Genomic DNA, 20,568 nt, shown 5'->3' with positions numbered 1-20,568 from the left:
CAAGACCCCCACCATGTTTTCTGAAATTTAAAGAATTTGAGAGGTTTCCCAAAGGCATGGTTGGGTAGCTGCTTGGGCAGTTTGAATGGAGAAGGAACATTTTACAGCTTTATCATAACATATTAGAGAAAGATCAGCTAGAGATGGGCAGATGGCAGGCTGGCTGTCGGGATTTGAAGAGGAAGAAGCAGGGAGTTCAGGAGGAGCTGGGAAGGTGCCAGAGCCGGGCCCTGGATGAGCCCAGGGCTGCGATCTGGGAAGCGACGCCTCGGCCAGGCCCGTAAATCACCCAGGGACAATTCCAGCGGCCTTTGCCAGGCTGCTTTGGTTGTCACCATGGCAACACCTTTTCCCCAGGGCAAAGTTCAATTATTTTACATTTTTATTGCCACTTCTGTTTGCTTAAAGTTTACCAGAGCGACTTTGTGCTGGGACGGCGCTGAGGAGGAATCACCCTCATGGTACACGGGACTCAAGGGAACCAAATCCTCTGAACTGGGGGAAAAATCCGGGCAAAGATGCCGTCCAGGAAGAAAACCTCCATGTTTGCCTCTGCCTTTTGCACGTGTGTGAGCTCCTTCGTGGTGATCTGCGTGGCGCTGGCCACGCCGCAGTGGGTGAGCAGCGAGGTTCGCTTCTCGGGCCTCGGCAGCACCGTCACCATCAGCCTCACCTACGGCCTCTTCAGTGGCACCTGTGAGCAGTTCGTGGATGCAGGACTGCAGGTGTCCAAAACCAACTTCCAAGGTAAGTGCTGGCACGGCTGGAAGTGGATCAGAGCGTCCCAGACCTGTTTGGGTTTGGAGAGAGCTTAAATACCACCCATTCCCACCCCATCCCACACCTTCCACCATCCCAGGTGCTCCAAGCCCTATCCAACCTGGCCTTGGGTACTTCCAGGGATCCAGGGACAGCCACAGCTTCTCTGGGCACCCTGTGCCAGTCCTTAAATCGAATCTAAATCCATATCCCACATTTCAGTTATTTAAACTATTTTAAGATGGATACATCCATCAGCAGCACAAGTAAGATCTTAGCTTGGGTTGGATACAGGGAAGGAATTGGACTGGCCTTGGACACTTCCAAGGATCCAGGGGCAGCCACAGCTGCTCTGGGCACCCTGTGCCAATCCTTACATTAAAATGTAAGGATTTAATTTAATCCTTACATTTTAATTTAATTTAATTTAAATCCATATCTCATATTTCAAAATTACTTAAACTATTTTAAGATGGATAGGTCTGTCAGCAGCACAAATAAGATCTCAGGTTTGGGTTGGATACAGGGAAGGAATTGGACTGGCCTTGGACACTTCCAGGGATCCAGGAGCAGCCACAACCTTCCTTGGAAACCCATTCCAGGGCATCACCACCCTCACAGGCAGGAATTCCTTCCCAATATCCAAACCCAAGCCCAAGGTCTTCTTAGTCGTACCGCTGATAGACTCACATTTGAAGCGAGAACAAGAATTTAAGTGGAGGATTTAAGTGGTATAAAATAAGACCCCCCAAAAAGCACAGAAATTCAACAATAACAGCTTACCACCTGTGGTCTTGGCCTGCACCTTGGAACAAGGGAAAAAAGCACAAAATGGGGCTTTGTGTCAAATTGACTTTGATTTTTGGAAGTTCAGTGAGGAACAGAAAAGCAACACTCATCACTTAATTAAGGGATTTACAAACCTAACTCACCTTCCCATTTCATGATGTTAATTTATTGTTTTGACTTTAAACATTTTGCTGCCTGCTACTGAATCAGCACCGTTTTGATAAAGGTTTGAAAGCTGCTGCAGGACAAAGAACAAAACACACAAAACAACACCCAAGGGGAGATAAACCTGAAAGCTGCTGCAAGGATCAAGGGTTTGCACTTATTTTATCTGCCTTGCTGCCTCATCAAGTTCAGAGCAATAATGCTGGTTACACACAGGAAAGGGAGAAAAACCACTCAAAAGAAAGCTACCAAAAATATGAGCAGGTCAAGTAATTTTAAAAATGAGATATGGATTTAAATTAGATATAAGGGCTGGCACAGGGTGCCCAGAGCAGCTGGGGCTGCCCTGGATCCCTGGCAGTGCCCAAGGCCAGGCTGGACACTGGGACAGTGGAAGGTGTCCCATGGAAGGTGTGCCATGGCTGGGGGACAACTGGGTGGGATTTGAGGTCCCTTCCAACACAAACCAATCTGGGATTTTAAGATTCTTCAAGAAATAATTTCATTTTTTGGTAGGCTGTTGTGAGGTGTCCCAGCGCAGCAGATCTAAACCTCCAGCCTAATAAACTAGGCACTTCCCCAGCCTAATTTATCCCTGAAATTGCAGCAGCAGAAACACCTGAATTCCCACGGTGGCAGAGCTGTGTTGCACAAACCAGTCCCCATGCTGGACTGGATCCCATTTCATTCCTGTTCTCATGAAACCCCGAGCACAGCAGCACTCCCAGCAAGAGGTGGAGCATGGGTTGGCATTGTTACATAACAAGTGCAAAATCCCAAATCGTTCCATCTTATTTTATTACAGCCACGGCAGAATTACAAAAGCGATTTTTAGAAGAGTAACTAATAATAAAGAAATAAAATAATTAAATGTGGTTGTAGTTGGCTGAAGCCCCATACCTTGAGCCACGTGGGCAGCTGGTTTTGATGTGGCTCTGTGGGAAAGGTGGAATCCTGCCGTGGGGAGCCGATGGCAGAAGAGGTTCCAGGCTGGCTGCAGTCCAGGCTCTGTGCCTGCCTTTGTCTGAGGCAGCTCCCACAGCCCAGTGCCAGGGCCTGGGTGTTGCCACCAGATCGATTTTAATTAGAATTAATGAAATGAACTCACAACACTCTGGCATCAGTGAAGGGTTTCAGTTTCTGCATGGTCTGCATTGGTGGTGTTGGGTTTTCCCTCACAAGATTTGACGTTTTGTGCTTATCATTTATCAAATGCTGAGAGAACATTTACAAAAAGTGATCTCAACTCTCCCCATCAGTTATTTAGGGATGAACAAAATCAGCGAGCTGCTGGATTTGTGAGTTTCCTTCCCCAGCTGCTGAAGGAAAGTGATTCTTTATCAATAATCTAAATTTGGGGTTTTCCACATCCCCCACTGGTTCTGTCAGGCAGGTATCCAGAATGAGAAGAACTGACTTGAAATTAATTCTTAGGCTCTGGAATAAGCATGATTGTCATGTTTTATATTATTTGCTAAAGAAATCCTTCCCTGGGAGGGTGCTGGGCTGGCACAGGTGCCCAGAGCAGCTGTGGCTGCCCCTGGATCCCTGGCAGTGCCCAGGGCCAGGCTGGACACTGGGGCTGGAGCACCTGGGACAGTGGGAGGTGTCCCTGCCATGGCAGGGGTGGGAATTAAAGTCCCTTCCCACCCAAACCAATCTGTCCATTCATTCTATTCCATTTATAATTGAAATAGGAAAAATACTTCCTAGAATTCCACATGTCCTCTCTTCAAATTCATTTATATTCCTGTCCTCCTAAGGCAGGAGATGCATTTCCTTTGCTGATATCCTTAAATAAATGGGTTTCCAGTGCTATGGAGGAACAAAGTGCTGAGCTTTCTCCATTCCAACATTTCAGACATCAACAAGAGGTGATTTTAAAATCACAGCACGATTGAAAAGCAGCTGTGCCCTGCCTGGGGGCTCTGCTGTGCACCCCACGTGCGTTTCTCAAATGGCATTGTCATGTTTGGGGGTGGGAAAAGAAGGACAATCCCTGAAGGGTAAATCAAAGTCAAGAACTTGGGGGATTATTATCAGCAATGGCCCAAGTTGACTTTTATCAGTGGTTGGTCAAAAGCAGATCATCAACACCCTTTACAAAAAAAAAAAGACAAAAAACCCCCAAAAAAACAAAACCAAAACACAAACAAACAAAACCCTTATTTCTCTAGAAACCACAATATTCAAAGAAATTTCCAAGCATAAAGATGGAAGACAAAGGAATGCCATTCTGGCAGTGCCCTGTGCATGGAGTGCCCAGCCAGGGTGGCTCTTTCCCAGCCTTAACAGAGCAATAAATCACTGCAGCCACTCCTCAGGCTCTGGGGATGGCAGAATGCAGAAGTTATTTAATAACCAGACTCCCCAGAGCCTTCCTGAGCTGTTTCAGTGCTTTGTCTTACAGAGGAACCAGCTGGGAGTAAAACGTCACTCAGAGGAGGTTTGGGCACGGCTTTGGCTGGTCCAAGTCAAACAGGGAGAGGCTGAGCCAGGCTCAGGCAGAACCACGCCCAGGGAGTGCCAGGATTTATCCAACTGCGGGCAGCCAGCAAGGCCAGCAACACCCAAGGAAGGCTTTCCAAATTTACCTCAACACACAGGAACCTGTAAGATCTCAGCACCTCAAGATGGAGGTGCAGAGAAGCCAAAACCACCCTTGAAGAACTCGAGAGTCCTAAAATGTTGCCAGAAGTGTCTAGTAGCTAAACTTTGATCCGACACAAGAGACGATGCCTGTATGAAGACTGAAAAAGTTTCACTGAGTGAATAGTGAAGAGATAAGTTAGTTAAAGTGTAAAACACAGAGTTTAAAATTTTAGTACAAGAAAGTCTAAAAAAGTAAGATAGAAAAATTAGAACGTGTCCTGTTCTTCTTCTTCTTCTTCTTAACCTCCATCTTCTGTAGTAGTGGTAGCACTTTAAGATTAGTTATTACTAAAAGTGCACCAGTTAATAAGAGTAAAAAGTATTAGAGAAAAATAATAAATATTGTACACGTAACTTAGAGTATAAAGATAAGTGACCGCCCCGGGGGCTCGCAGTGTGCCCATGGCTGACTTGCTGTACAGACCTCTGTCGAGCTGAAAGAAAATCTTTTAAATAAACAATTAATAAACACCAAGACCGAAACAAAATCATAAGTCTCTCCTCGTCCTTTGAAGCACCGAGCTCTTCAAAGCCATCCCTGGGCCTTTCCAGGCCACCTAAACAACACAGAAAACCTTACAGAACCTTTTCCCTTTGTAACTTAAATATACTCTAAAATAAATGACAAAACCTAAATATCCTCTCAAATACACGAGAAAAGCTTGGAAGTGGCTGGGATTCATTGGTGTTCTCATCAGTTTCCAGGGATCTCCTACAAAGTGGGGAAACTCTGTTGAACTCTCTCCTCGGGAGTTTGTGTTTGTTTGGGCTTTTCTCAGTGATTAATCCCTGATGTGTCATGGGTGATGGCAGAGCTGGAAAAGCTGCTGGGAAGGCTGACTAAGCTCAGTGAAAGTCTGGAAAAATCCTACCCAAACATGTAAGAATAAAGGATGAAAACTAGAAGAAGATACAGGAAATTAAGGAGAAATCTGAGCAGACCCTGTTTTCATTCCAGAAATGTTGTTTCACACATATCCAGAGGTTATCCAGCTGCAGGTTACCACTCAAAATATTTGAGTTTGATCCCACTCAAATAGATCAGCTGCAGGAGATTCCTTCTGTTTGCACAGACTGCTTTATTTAGGGATTTCAAAAAGAATCAGCTGCCATGAAAAGAGCATTTTCTTTCAAGCCTCAGCCTTGTGCTGTTGCAAACACGGCTACAACAGCTGGAGGCTGCCAAAATGCCACCCCTTACACTGCAGCTCAGTGTCAGACACAAACAAGATCAATTAGGGGTGCAGGAGGTGTAGCCAGGCAGTTCTGGAGAAGTTCTGAGAGATAAAATTAAGTGAGGCTGCCAGAGGGAAATTACACAAGCCTGGCTGGTTTGGCTCGACTTATTTCTTCTGCAAGAAATAGATCACAGGCGATGGCCAGGCTGCTTCAGCCTGAGTGCAGGGTACATACAACCTGCTCACTTCCATTCCACTGAGTGATATCCCCTGCTTCCCTTTCTTCCAGGAAAATTGCTTAAATTTACAGCTGATTTCCATAACACAGCCTCACCTGCCGGTGCCTCCAGCAGAAATTAACTTGTACTGCAGTATTAGATAAAATGTGAGAGGAATCTCCTTTTCATTCCTTGCCAACAGCTCTTTTTGTTATGTTTATTCCTCTTTGTGGGGTTTTTACTATTTTTTTTCTGCTGTGATTCCTCCCAGTTATGCAGTACCTGAATATTTTGCAATAAAGGCTCTGTTCAAGAACAGCACAGAAAGGGAGTTTTCCTACTGAAGTCTGTCTCTCACAACATCTATTTGAACAGAGCTCCAAAACATTGTCACTGTATTTTTTACAATATAAAGCACATTATAGCTGCCTTTTCAATCTTTAAATTTTGAGGAGGGAAATAATTCACCTCAAAAAACAACACTTTGAGGGTATTGGATTTGGGTTGAGTGTCTTGTTACCAGCAGTTTATTGAGGAACTGGAGGGATTTAGGCAAAAATTGGTGACAGCTCTGAAGGGTTTGATCACAAGAGCCATGGACCTGCAGCAGGGAATGATCTGGGAACAAGCTGGGGAATAGGAGAGGGAGCAGGATCTGGGATCAGGGCTCAGCCCTGTGGGAACCAAGCCCTCCATGAACCCTGTCCTGTCCTGTCCTGGTGGAAAACAGCAGGAGCTGCTCCTTTGTTGGAAAAGAAAGGAGGCAGTCCTGCCTGCACCAAGATTTTCCTGCAAGGCACGGAGACAGATCCAATCAGGAGATGAGCTCAACCATCCTCATCTGCCCATGGATGACCACACTCAGATTTATTTGTCCTGCAAATGCACCTGACCCATCCAGGCAGCAGCTTCAGTGGGCTTTGGGAAGGTTTTCCCTGCCACATTTATTGCATTTATAGCAGCATGACTGCTGCTGTTTTAAAAGGAAATCCAACTGGAGCAGAGTTTTAAATTGGAGCAGAGTTTTAAATAGGCATTTGTGGAGGTGACCAGACACTGGCAGAGGAACACCCAGATTTCTGATCCAGTTCAGGCAGAAAATTCCTGTCTGGCCTCCTCCAGAGGAAATTTTTACAGAAGTATTAAGGAACAGAAGTTTACTGCCCAGCTAACTGCAGGATTAGCAGGCAAGAATTTAGTTCAGCCCAGGTACCTTCACCCCATGTGGGATTTGGGTTCATTGCTGTGTCCAAACCTCCTGCACTTTCTCCATCCCAATCCCTTGAGATCACCCAAACCTCTGCTCTTCAGCTTTTAATTACAGCCCTGGCAGGAAGTCACAAGGTTTTCCAAACCCACCAGACTGGGCAGGGCAGGTTATCAGAGAACCATGGGATATTAATGTTGGAAAATTGTCCAGGATAACTGAATCCAACCTTCAACCACGTCCCCGAGTGCCACAGCCACGCGCCTTCAGCACATTTCCAGGGATGGTGACTCCCTGTTCCAGTGCTTCCCCACCCTTTTTCTGGGAGCAAACTTTCCCAAATCTCCAATCTAACCCCCACTGGCACAAGCTGGGGCTCTCTCCTTGATGCCTTTTTTGGGCTCACTTTAGAACAGAGGCCAGACAGGATTAAGGGAATAAAAGTGGGAATATTTAATATTTAATGAAGGCCTTTCAGGTACATTTCAGGACAAAGCATCCCCAAGGGTCTACACACAAAATGGACCAATGTCATGAATTTTTAATACTTTTATAAGTTTGGTCCATTTACATATCAGGGGTTAATCCTCCAATTACAGCTTCAGGTAATGTAGTCATTTACTCCAGTTTACTCCTCTCCAACTCACTTTTATTTCTATTTTTTGGGACCTGAGGCTGTAGGTGATGCCTGGAGAGGCTGCCTAGAACAGAGGCTGGGCAGAGTTAAGGAATAAAGCAAGGATTTATTCAAAGGCCTCACAGGACACACCTTGGGCAGTGCCAGAGTCCAGCCATGGCTCCATCCAAGATGGACAATGAGTCAGAAGTTTTCACACTTAGATCTGTTCTGCTCCATTTCCATATTGGGGTTAATTGTCCAATTACAGCTCCAGGTGATGCAGTCCCACTCTCCAGGCTGCTCTCCTCCATTCCCTGTTTTTTTTTTACACTTTTTGGGGCTGAAGCTGCAGTGGTGTCCTGAGTTCTGGGGCTGGAAAAGGATTGTTGTGTGAGCCTGGGCTGTGAGGAGAACTTACTTACTTTATATGTGTTATAAAAATTCATATATACAAGACTATATAGTATGTGTGTGTATATACACACACATATATATGATACATATATACACATATATATAATATATATTATATATTATATATATTATATATAATACATTTTCTATATTTTATATATATTTAATATATAATATATATTATATATATAATATTATATATTATATATACACATATATATTATATATATTATACATATATACTATACATACATATACTATGTATATATAATATACTATATATGCTATATACTATGTAAAGTATCTATATATACACTATACATATATATACACCATATATTTCATATATACTATATATATTATATTTTATATATTTATATATAAAATATCATATATATACTGTATAGTGTATATATACTATATACACTATATATACTATATATAGTATATATAGGCTTACTACTGTAGTATATAGAGAATGGTAATATAGTCATTCTACTATATATAGACTATATATAGTGTATAATATAACAAGTTCAGAGCTATACACTAATGCAGTACAGAATCTGGAAAATATCAAAGCTAAAATTTAAGGCATCATTTGGTGCCCTTGAGTTTCAGGCTTAGAGGAATTGGTTTTTCTGGCCAAGACATTTCACTACACTTTATTTGGAGTTTAGTTATACCCTAAGCACTAGAGGATTTGAAGAACAGCAAAGCTGGAACCCCAAGGCATCACCCTCTCCTCTGTCCCTGCCCCTCTGTGTTGCAGTCTCAGAGGCCCTGGGCAGCAGCAGCAGCAGCAGCAGGAGCCTGGTCGTGGCCACCATCGTGATGCTGGTGCTGGCCCTGCTCAGCTCCCTGCTCAGCGCTGGCTTCACCTGCACCAACGCTGTCAGCAACCCCTACCAGACATTCCTGGGACCCATCGGAGTCTACACCTGGAATTCCCTCTGTGGTGAGTGCCATTCTCATCCTTATATACATTATATATATATATATATATATTTATTCCTTATCTATATCTATCTATCTCTATCTCTATCTCTATCTCTATCTCTATCTCTATCTCTATCTCTATCTCTATCTCTATCTATCATCTATCTATCTATCTATCTATCTATCTATTTATCTATCTATCTATCTACATATTCCTTATATATATATTCCCTATATATATATATATAATATAATATATAATATAATATATATTATATAATATTAAAATATATAATATATTTTATAATTATACACTATATATAATTATTGTATAGTATGCAGTATATAGTATTATATATTATATATTATATATTATATATTATATATTATATATTATATAATATATATTATATATTATATATTATATATTATATATTATATATTATATATTATATATTATATATTATATATTATATATTATATATTATATATTATATATTATATATTATATATTATATATTATATATTATGTATTATATATTATACATTATATATTATATATTATATATTATATATCATATATTATATATAATATATTATATTGTATCTACTTTCTATTACATTATATATTATATATTACATATTACAATATTACATATTATACTTCATATAGATAACATATAGTATATATATAAAAATATTTATAATATAACATATATATAAAACACACACACATATATATTAGATATAACATATATAGATCTTTATATAAAACCCACCCACATATACATATACATACATATATATACATATATATACATATATACACACACACACACATATATATATATATATATATATATATATACACACACACACATATATACTCATATTCCAACATTAAGGAACATAGATCTGCACGAAGAAACACCTGGAAACACATTCTGCTTTCTGGATTTGGTTCTTAACTGTTCCTCCTGGCACACCTGAAAACCACCTTTTAAATATGATTAAAATACACTATATTGCAATCAAATAATATTTATATGATAGTATTTATAGGGAGGCAGCAGTTTGGAGGAGTGAGCTGTGACAAAGATTATTTGCCTCTTTAAAATATAAAAATTCAGAGGTGAAAATAAGTTTAAACTTATTTAAACACAAAAAAAAGGGTGGAGATGCTGAGTCATTAGAGCTGTGAAGCTGCCTCAGAGGCTGGAGGTGGGAACCTCATTCCTGCTGGGATTGAGCCTGGTTGCTCCCAGCCCCCCTGTGCTGCTCTGGCCACCACTCAGCTCTCACACTCAATTCCTCTCCAGAGGATTAGGTGCTCCTCTAATGATGGGTTTGCACTTGAATCATTTCCTTTTAATACATCTGATTACAGAGTACCTCAGCATGGGTATTTTGGCCTTCAAAAGCTCTTGAAGTCCAGGGAAAATGTCCCCAGCATCATCCCCCTGTCCTGGGCACAAAACCAGACCTTGGTGGCAAGGGAACAGTGCAGATAATCTTAATTATTACAAGTGGAGGTGTGAAAATCACCCATTTTTTAACACAGATGCTGAAACAGCTGTGAAACACAGTCGTAAAAGTGAACAAAGCTCAATTAGACAATTATTCACCTCTGAGACAAGCAGATCACTGTCTCATCTCATGGGAAGGCTTTTCCTGACCCAGCCCCTGAACCTGCAGGCTCTGTCTGAAATGAAAGGACCACGGGCTGGCCAAAATGAAATTTTGGGGAGAAAACAAATTCTGGTGTTGGCTGAGAGCTGTGGTTACTTTTAACAGCCCTGCAAGTGCTGTGACCTGGAAGGTTGTTTTGCTGTGGGTGCATTTTTATGGGAAATCACACATCGTTTAATGTGGGAGGTCATCTTGGAGTGCCTAATTCTCCTAGCAGTGCTCTCCTGAATAAAAAATGAAGCTGTTTCAGCACGAGCTGGGCTAGGATGAGGTGTCTGGAGAGGAGGAATGGAGCTGTTCCACCAAAGTTCAGAGATTACAGCTTTGTTAGCACGAGGAAAGCAGAGATGCAGCAGCAATATTTAGATAAATGTCAAAGCAGCTGAACTTTTACATTTGGGAGGCTGCAAGAAATAAACCCAGATCTAATAAGACATCACATTTTGGCTTCTCCCAGGCTCATCCAATAATTCAAGTTGTAAAGAACAGGAGGTCTCCAAGTCTAAGCTCTTGGGCCAACCCTGAGCACAGACCAGGATGTTCAGGGCTTTATCCAGCTGTGACATTTATCCAGCTGTGACATTTATCCAGCTGTGATATCTATCCAGCTATGATATCTATCCAGCTGTTTTGATTTTATCCAACTGTGAGACTGCCCATCCATTAATTTGGGCTCATATCAAACAGACATTTACAAATCACCAAGGGGGTGAATACACAATAATCATCAGCACTAAATGAAATGAAAAAAAAAAAACCTTGAATTAAATGGCCTTTTCTAAGAATAATCAGTGAGAATCTAATAATTTTAGATTATATCACTGCCTATATCAAAACACCTCTCAGATACTACTGAGTGAGGCAAAAATTCTTTAAATGCCCCCATGGAGTTGTTAATATTAGATAAATTGATTTAAATCCCTGGACTAGGGCAAGGATTAAAGCAGATTATATATGATATGATATGATATGATATATTATTAGATATATGATTAATGTAATATAATATAGTATAATATAATGTGATATAATATAATATAATATAATATAACATAACATAATATAAATGTCACTACACAAATAGCACTCCAGTTCCTCCTCTAAAATTTGCATTTCTGTTTTCCAGGAGTCCTCACCCTCATAGCCATGATCCTTTTCCCTGTGAACGTGGAAGGGAACAGCCTGTCTGGAGAGCTGGCCCACAGCTGTTCCAGCTCCCTGCAGGACCACCTTGGATCCAAACACAACTATGGATATTCCTACTGGATCATGCTGCTCATCCTTTTCCTGAACATTGCTTCTCTCATCATCATCTATTTCTACGACCACGCCAGATATTCCAAGAAGAAGGAGCAGGAAAGGCCCATAGAGAATGCACCAAAGGATGTTATTCTGTTTTAAGGACACCTTGGAAAAGGGGGTGTGAAGGACTTTAATGTGGACTGCAAATTTCCATTTGCTCTGAATTGTGTGCAAACTTCAATTCCCAGATTGTTTTGAGGACACAAAAGCCTGGTTTGGTTTTGTGCCTTTGAGCAGGAAGATCAAAGCCGTTGTTGTGCAAAGCCTGCAGACACCAGGATCCCTTGGGATGGGGAGAAACGGTCACTGAGGTGCTGCTGCTCCCTTTTCTCCTTGCTCTGCCCAGGGATCTCCTGCAGGTCTGGAGCCTCCTGGGCCTTGTGGCCAAAACCCACAGAGCACAGAGGTGGAGTCCCATCCCTGGGGGATTTAAAGCCCTGTGGAGGTGGCACTTGGGGACACTGCTGGCCCTGGCAGTGCTGGGGAATGGCTGGACTCCATGGATTTTCCAGCCTAAATTACTTAACAGTTCCACGAGAGCAGAGAAGCCCAGTATCTGCAGGTTATTAACACACAGAAACACCAGGGAAATCCTGCTTGTGCCCTGCCCAGAGCCAAGGGCAAGGCCACACCTCGGGCAGGGGAGCCCTGCCCCTCTCCACATGTCCCCAGGTGATGATTGCAGGGGTGATTTCTGGCCAGGGCCATCCCCTTGCCCAGTCTGAGGAGTGTTCCATGTGCTCACAAAGACACAGGGCTGCAGGACTGCCCACGAGTGGGGCAATCACAGCTCCATTCCCTTCTCACTCCTCCCAGGGAGTGGGCACTGGGACCTTGGGACAGATCCAAAGTGCAAAACCCTGCTCAGAGCACGTGTTCAGCACTTCTGCCCCTTTGTCCCTCACCTCTGCAGCCAGGAGAGACTTTTTTTTATTCCTTTAAAAAGAAAAAAAAGCCTTTTTTTCCTTTCCAGTGTGTTTTTCAGTCACACTCCACATCTGTCCTGTGATACAAGAGGTGCTCGTGGAGATAAAGCAGCACTTTGAAGAGGGGCTGAGGATATACAAGAGGTGAATCCTCACTATTTATGTCACAAAAATAAAGTTTGGAGATGAAAGCAACCAGCACTTTGTGCAGCTGAGCTCTTTCAAAGCAACCAAAGCAGAGGGATTTCCCATCTTCCGTCTGAGGGCAGAGTGGGGGATAAAATAAAAATAAAAGAGGATTTCTAAGACTTGAGGGGTGGCACATGTCAATAAAACCAGGGCTGATTTTTGCCTGGAAATGCTGGGGAGGGCTGGAAATGTTATGGTGGAGCCAAACATTTGCCAGTTTTGCTTTGGCTGCAAAAATTGTCACAGTTTCAGTGTTCATCTGTCAGTGTTGGGCCCAGCCAGCATCTGTCACACACCACAGCTCTGCTCAGAGGGGTCTGGTGGAGGGATGGAGTCAGAATAATTTTTAGTATAAAAATGATACTAAATTGTACAGTCTGATGGATGGAAAAATTATTCTGACTCCTTTTCTCCTCCAGGAGGAGCCAGAATTCCAGCTCTGGAAATTTCAGAGTGGTCTGATGGAGGGATGGAGTCAGGATAATCCAGGAGGAACAAGAATTCCAGCTCTGGAGAGCTCAGAGGGGTCTGGTGGAGGGATGGAGTCAGGATAATCCAGGAGGAACAAGAATTCCAGCTCTGGAGAGCTCAGAGGGGTCTGGTGGAGGGACGGAGTCAGGATAATCCAGGAGGAGCAGGAATTCCAGCTCTGGAGAGCAGGAGCTTCCCCTTGCTGGGAGTTTGTGCTGCATCCAAACACTGGTTTAGTGTGGAATTTTCTGGGGTCTCCATGGCAGGAAGGAAATGATGAATCTGACTCCATGTTCTTAGAAGGCTAATTTATTATTTTATGTTACTATATTATATTAAAGGATGCTATACTAAACTATACTAAAGAATACAGAAAGGATCCTTAGAGAAGGTTTAACAAGACACTAAAAACTCGTGACTTCTTCCAGAGCCTCAACACAGCCTGACCATGATTGGTCATTAAGTTAAAACAATTCACATGAAACCAATCAAACATTCACCTATTGGATAAACAATCTCCAAGCCACATTCCAAAGCAGCCAAACACAGGAGAAGCAAATCAGATAATTATTGTTTTCATTTTTCTCTGAGCCTTCGCAGCTTCCCAGGAGAAAAAGTCCTGGCAAAGGGATTTTTCAGAAAATACACCAGTGACAGTTTGGGAAATCACAGAAATCCTGCTTTGGGTGCCTGCTGGGAGCACGTGGCTCTGTTAAAATCACACTGGAGGTCTCTTGTTTGCCTGCAGACACAGGAAGTGGCTGTGTAACAAATCTCACCTGCTTTGATGTGAGTGCCAGATCAAAGCCACCACAACACGACAAAAACCCGAATTAAACAGGAGTTCAGGTTGCAGCTGACTAACAAAGCTACCTCGGGATTCTTCCTCTGCAGGTTTTATTTCATTTTGAGGGCAGAAATTCCCTTCCTAGCACAAAGAGCTGCTTGGGGATGGAGCAGGGGCTGAGGAGCACCCACACATCCCTGCCCCAACCCCATTGATTTGGGGCAATAAACTGCAGGGTACAATATTTACAGGCAGAATTTTAAATACAGAAAGTTTGCATTTTCAATTTGCTCCAAAAGCAGGCACGCAAGACAAGCTCAAATTCAGAAGTTCTCTGTGAGCTGCTGGTAATTTCTCCTGAATTGGGGACCAACCAACGACAGCAGGAGGGAACTCACAGAGCTGGCACTGACTTTTTACCCTAAAATTCCCTCAAATGCTTCCTTAAAACTCTCTGCCAGTGCTGGGAAGTGGCAGCAGAGCTCTGTGTGCAGGGGGGAGTTAGAAATTATAGAATATATATATATATACATATATAATTTATATAATTTCTGATATTTCTGATATAATTCTATATATAATAAAATAAATATAATTTCATAATATATATTACAAAATAAATATAAATTTATAAAATAGATATAATTTATATAATTTCTAATATAACTCTATATATTATAAAATAAATATAATTAATATTATATATACATATATATATATATATACATATATATATATATATAATTTTATATATCTATATAATAAATTATAGCTGCCCACAGCAGCTGTGGCTGCCCCTGGATCCCTGATGTTTACACACAAATTCATACCATAGAAACCTTTTATTAAACTTTAAAAATTCTCTACAAATCCACTTCCCACAGTGGCCCAGGCCAGTTTGGAGCACCCTGGGACAATGGGAGGTGTCCCTGCCCCTGGAATTGGCTGAGTTCAGGGCTCCATTAACCCCAAACCATCCTGTGATTTATTTTATCCTGCTTTCCAGGCTCTCCTGCCTTTCACCCCAGCCCAGCCTGCCCCAGGGCAGCCGGAGGAATTTTCCCTGAGCTCTGTGTAACAGAGATCATGAGCTGAGGCTGTGCTTGATTGAGAGCATTGACTGTCACTCCCCAGCAGGGAGTTCTGCAGTGCAGCAGCTCCTGGGGACAGGGATTGCTTTTATTGACTCAGCCTCTTTGCCTCTGGCTAACAGCAAAGCTGCTCTGCCTCTTTTCCCCTGTAATTGTGAATTAACCAGCTCTGCATGCTGTCCAGGAGCTGTGCCCACAGCAGAAATTTTTTGATTTGCCTGCCTGCAGCTTTGCAATGTTTATTATTAAATGTTTTCAGCTGCTGCTGAACTTTGGGTGACTGCTAATTTACCAGGTGTTGAGGATCCTCTGTGGTTTCAAGGAATGCTGCCTTCATTCAGCATTTCTGCTGTGTGGTGTGACTTTTATCCAGTGTGAAACTTTGAGAGTGAACTATAAACCTCAAGTAGATCTGGTATAAATAAAATAATCACAGAATTAGAGTATGGCTGGTTGGAAGGGAGCTTAAAATTCATTCCATGGGCAAAGATACCTTATACTATCCCAGTGCTCCAGCCCCTTGGGCACTGCCAGGGATCCAGGGGCAGCCACAGCTGCTCTGGGCACCTGTGCTAGGGCCTCAGCTCCATCACAGAAAAAAAGATTTTTTCCTAATATAAAAAGAAAGATTTATTCCTAATATATAACTTAAATCTCTCCTCTTCAATCTGAAGCCTCCTTTGTGCCCCTGCAGAAAGCAGGGTGAGGATGTATGGCCCAGTCAATGTTATCTATGATTGTTTTAAACCCTGCAATTCAATCAGGATCACTTTAGCAGGAGCATCCAAGCGATTTATTTAGCCAGAGAAGAAGAAGTCACTTATTGACTCAGAGCAAGCATCATGGACGGGTCAGCAGGGACTGGCAGTGAGTGATCCAAATCCAGCTGACACGGAGTCAGCCCAGCCTGTCCTGGTCCTGCTCCTGTGCTGGAAAGGGAATTTTGCTGGACAAGGAGGATCCTCCCAGCTTTTTATTCCCATTTTCCTCCGGCTGTTTGCTCCGGGAGCCATGAGAGGGCAGCAGCCTCCTTCCTAGGATTCCTTGGCTTTGCATCCCTGGCTTATTTTTGATAGAAAGTGCATGGAAAGGCAGGGAGGGACAGGGAGAACTTCCCTAACTCCACATGCCAAGAAATATTTGATTTCACCTCCTTAGGACTACAAAAAGAAAAGGTATTTTCCAAATTGAATTCATTTTTAAGGCTCTAATTGACATCCCAGCTCTGTGGGAATGGGCACAGGGGGATGGAATAGAGTGGTGGGCTCCTGGGAAAAGAAAAGCTTCTGGCTCATTCCCAATATTATGTTTTATATATATATATATATATATACACATATATATATACATATATACATATATATACATATATAATACATATATACATATATACATATATACATATATAATACATATATACATATATATACACATATATACATATATACATATATATATATATATATGAGGAACCTTGCCCCAAAACCTCACAAAATGAAAATACAATTTTTTTTTAATTAATCAGAACTGACAAAGTTATTGATCCATAATGGTCAGAAATTCAAAAAGAAAATGGGATTTTATACAGCACAGATCTGACAAACAAGGATAAAAATACTGAGTTTTGCAAAGGTAACCAAGGCAACGTTCACTTATATTTCTTGATCAATACAAGTGTGAGCAAAACCATCATCTCAAATAAAAATAGAGCTGTATCACTCAAAAAACATTTTATAAAAATGATTATTTCTTCCCTGGGTGTAAGGAAGACAGAATCTCTCAGTGGTAGACACCATCAGTTCTGTGCCGCCTTTGTTAAATCTCCAAGAAAATAAACCAGAGCCCACCCAAGTGCCCACAAGAAGGAGCCTGCTGCTGGCTGAGACTGTCTGAAGGGCTGAAATTTCATTTATCAAGGAGATTTGTCAGCACATTAATTGCTCTTTTCCAGGCCTGACACTTGGGCTGCAATAGAGGGCAGAAAGCTGAGGATTCCTCAGCATCCATCTCCATCTGTCATTCCTGCCTGGGAGCAGGGGCTCGGGTTTTGCTCTGATCCCACCTCAGGGTCACCCATCCCCTCCCCTCCTGCCCTCACAAGCTCAGGTGCCCACATTTCCTGCATTTTGAAATAAACTGCATTGATTTTCCCAGCGCTTTGCTGGAAACGAAACTCTGCACAGGTGGGAAAACACAAAAATAGAATTCAAAGCCACGTTGAAATGGCCACACCAATGAAGATTTAAATGTTATTTTCAGCCTCTCCTCTTACAACTATCCCAGGGCTCCCTGCAGATCTGAAATTATATTGGATTTTAATAACACCTCTGGGTTTAATATGAAATAATGAATGAAATCTGCCCACAGATGGGAAAGGATCCTGCCAGGAGGGGGAATTCAAATTATTTCTCTGCAGCCAGAGGGGGACTCCTTCTCATCTGGAAATAACTTCCATTACTGGAAACAAAGGAGAAGGAGCTGCAGCTTCTGGTTCATTCTGGGGGACTATTCAGCTGTTTTTTAATGAAATGCAGGTTGGGAACAGATTTTAGGCAATTTACTGCACAAGTAAAGCTGATGGGAAAATACAGGAAAGAACCCAAGTCCTTCATCAGAGAGGGTGCAGCAGGTAAATAGAGCCAGGTCTAAGAAAGGACTTGAAAAGGGCAGCACACTTTGGTTTTCCTCAAAAAGATTTGTAAAGGAGAGCCAGGAACAGAGCATTGACCTTTTCTGCAGATAATTCACTTCATCCCTCTTTTCTCTAAGGAAGATGTCATCACTTATTCCACGAAATGCTCCCTGGCATGGGCCTGCAAGAATAGAGCCCAGAGGTTGATTCCATCATTTATATTGATTTATTACACCTGTCCAAAACAATTTCAAGAGGAATTTATTATTTTTTTTTTCCTCTCGGAAGCTCTGAAGTCCCAACCGTGCCCTGGTGAGGCTGCAGGAAACCTGTGGATCACACAGAAAATACTGAACAGAAAATATTGAACAGAAAATATTCCCTGGCAATTCTGAAATCCAAAAAAAGGAGACCAACACCTTTTTTGTACACAAACCTGTGTGCGAATTAATTTTGATGCAAACATGAAAATATATGAAATATGACTTTCATCTGAAAGCCACAAAGCAGCTTGAAGAAGGGTTTAGTTTGGATTTCCCTCTCCTGGAAGCCACAGGCAGCAGGAGCTGTTTGTTAGCGCTCATTCAGGCTGAGAGCACCCGAATTCTCATCTGGGGTTGGGAGAAAAGATCCCTCAGCTGAGATAACAGAGGGGAGAATCCTTGTTTGAAATGAGAGGCTGCAGCCCTGATAGAAAATAATGATCCTGAAACGCAGGAGGCTGCAAATGATCTCTGGAATCTCTGGAAATGAGGTGAAAACAGGAATTGGAATTGTCCTTTGGCATCCCCAGCCAGGTGCCAGGGAAATCTGGGATTTCACAGGAAGGAACTGGAAACTGCAAACCCCAGAGGTGCCCCCAGCATCTCCTTTCAGCCTCAGCAACAAAGATAATTCAGCTGGGGAAATGAACCCTGTCCAAAATGTGCGCAGAGAAGGATTTCTCCTTCAAATCCACGTCAAATATGGAATTATGTGTGGTGTACTTAACAAAACCAAACTAAAACCCAACCAACCAACCAAAAAACTTAAACAAAAACAAACAAAACCCCCCAAACAAACAAACCCAAACAAAACAAACACCCAAACCCAAACAAACAAGACAAAAAAACCCCCAACAAAACAAAACAAAAAACAAAACAAAAAAGTGTTTCCAGCAGAAAAGGAAAAGTGATATGATAATTTCCCACTGCTCAACCTTGGGCACTCCCCTCACCAAATATTCCCAAAATTTGTTCCTCAAACAAGCCTTTAGCATCACTTAAAGAAACCCCAATACAGCCAAGGACAATAAAAATATAAAATTCAGAGGGATGTGAATCTTCTGTGTTGGCAGGTTTTGGTTTTGAGTGACTCCAGAGCAGCACAAACTCCTTTTTATTCCCAGAAATTCCCTTACAACCAGAAATCCCAGGATCCTCCTTCACCTCCCACTTGTGACTCTAAACCCAGGAAAGAGAATTAAACCCAATTTCTAGGTAGGTCTAAAAGGAACTGGACTCTGGGATCCTCTGGGGAAAGGGAAAGTTAATTAACAGTGAATTATCTGGAGAGAGTGCTCTGAGGGCCCCAGGCAGCAGCAGAGCCATCATTGCCTCATTTCAGCTGCCACCTCCTCATTTCCAGGGCAGCTCCCAGCTCCCCAGAATTTATTTTTATTTTTATTTATTCACTGTTTTTTTTTTTTCACATTGTTGTTCCCCCTTCCATTAGGACTTAATGAAATTCTTCTTTCATTGAGAATTCCATCTTTGTGCTGGATGATTTTTCTTCCACAGGTCCAAGCATCATCACCCCCTAATGGGATCCTTCCAGCTACAATTCAGCCTTTGGGTCTTGATTTTTTATTTCTTGATTATTATTTCTTGATTTTTATTTCCCAGCCAGATGTTTCAGGGGGATTTTCCCTTCCTTATCTCTGTGCTCTGCTCTGGGTGACGAGGTGGGGATGGATTTGGTGATCCTGGAGGTGTTTTCCAACCTCAAAGGTTTTGGGATTATGAGAACCCCTTTGCCTTAAGGGATGGGACACAAAAGCCTTAAATCTCCCTGTGAAACTCATCTGAGCAGCTGAAACTGGGGCAGTAAAATAAAAATTCACCAGATCCATCTTGGGTTTCAAGAGTCATTCCAGTCTCCTCTCTTGGAGCAGGAGGCAGAAGGGGTGGAGATGATTTTGATGATTTTGATGATTTTATTTGATGATTTTTTCCTATATTTCTTGACAAGGTGAATTAACAACTTAGTGCGTCAACACCAGAGGTGTTCTTCTGATGAGGTGTTCTTCTGATGAGGTGTTCTTCTGATAACTCAATTTTTCCCTACCTGAAGATATCATTTCCCACTCTGCAATTCCTTATGCAACTGGCTGGGATTGTTCCTCTCCAGGAGGGTCTCAGGACATTCCTAGAAAAACCCAGCACTTCCAAAGGCTCCCAAAGAACGGGACTGGGAGCTGGGCTTGGCAAATCCGGGTGCCCAAATTCCAGGATGGGTTAAAATCCATCCCACGCCCCCCCTGCCATGGCAGGGACACCTTCC

General features: G+C 42.1%; 1 protein-coding gene across 1 annotated transcript; it reads left to right on the top strand.

Annotated features, from left to right (window-relative positions):
* The first annotated feature begins 518 nt into the window (after window positions 1-518).
* On the top strand, window positions 519-12,256 carry CLRN3 (clarin 3). The gene is made up of 3 exons (XM_058810880.1): window positions 519-747; window positions 8,774-8,959; window positions 11,756-12,256. Exons 1-3 carry the CDS (start codon window positions 519-521, stop codon window positions 12,028-12,030), a joined length of 690 nt encoding a protein of 229 aa, XP_058666863.1. The 3' UTR covers window positions 12,031-12,256.
* The last annotated feature ends 8,312 nt before the right edge of the window (window positions 12,257-20,568 follow it).

This window comes from Ammospiza caudacuta, chromosome 9 (assembly GCF_027887145.1).
Source record: "Ammospiza caudacuta isolate bAmmCau1 chromosome 9, bAmmCau1.pri, whole genome shotgun sequence".
Lineage (NCBI taxonomy): Eukaryota > Metazoa > Chordata > Aves > Passeriformes > Passerellidae > Ammospiza > Ammospiza caudacuta.
Note: the sequence above shows the minus strand (reverse complement) of the source record. Positions and strands in the feature narration are given on the sequence as shown.

Coding starts and splice junctions, on each gene's coding strand:
- CLRN3 (XM_058810880.1), top strand. CDS start 519: ATGCCGTCCAGGAAGAAAACCTCCATGTTTGCCTCTGCCTTTTGCACG. Junction 748..8,773: donor GTCCAAAACCAACTTCCAAG/GTAAGTGCTGGC, acceptor TCTGTGTTGCAG/TCTCAGAGGCCCTGGGCAGC. Junction 8,960..11,755: donor CACCTGGAATTCCCTCTGTG/GTGAGTGCCATT, acceptor TCTGTTTTCCAG/GAGTCCTCACCCTCATAGCC.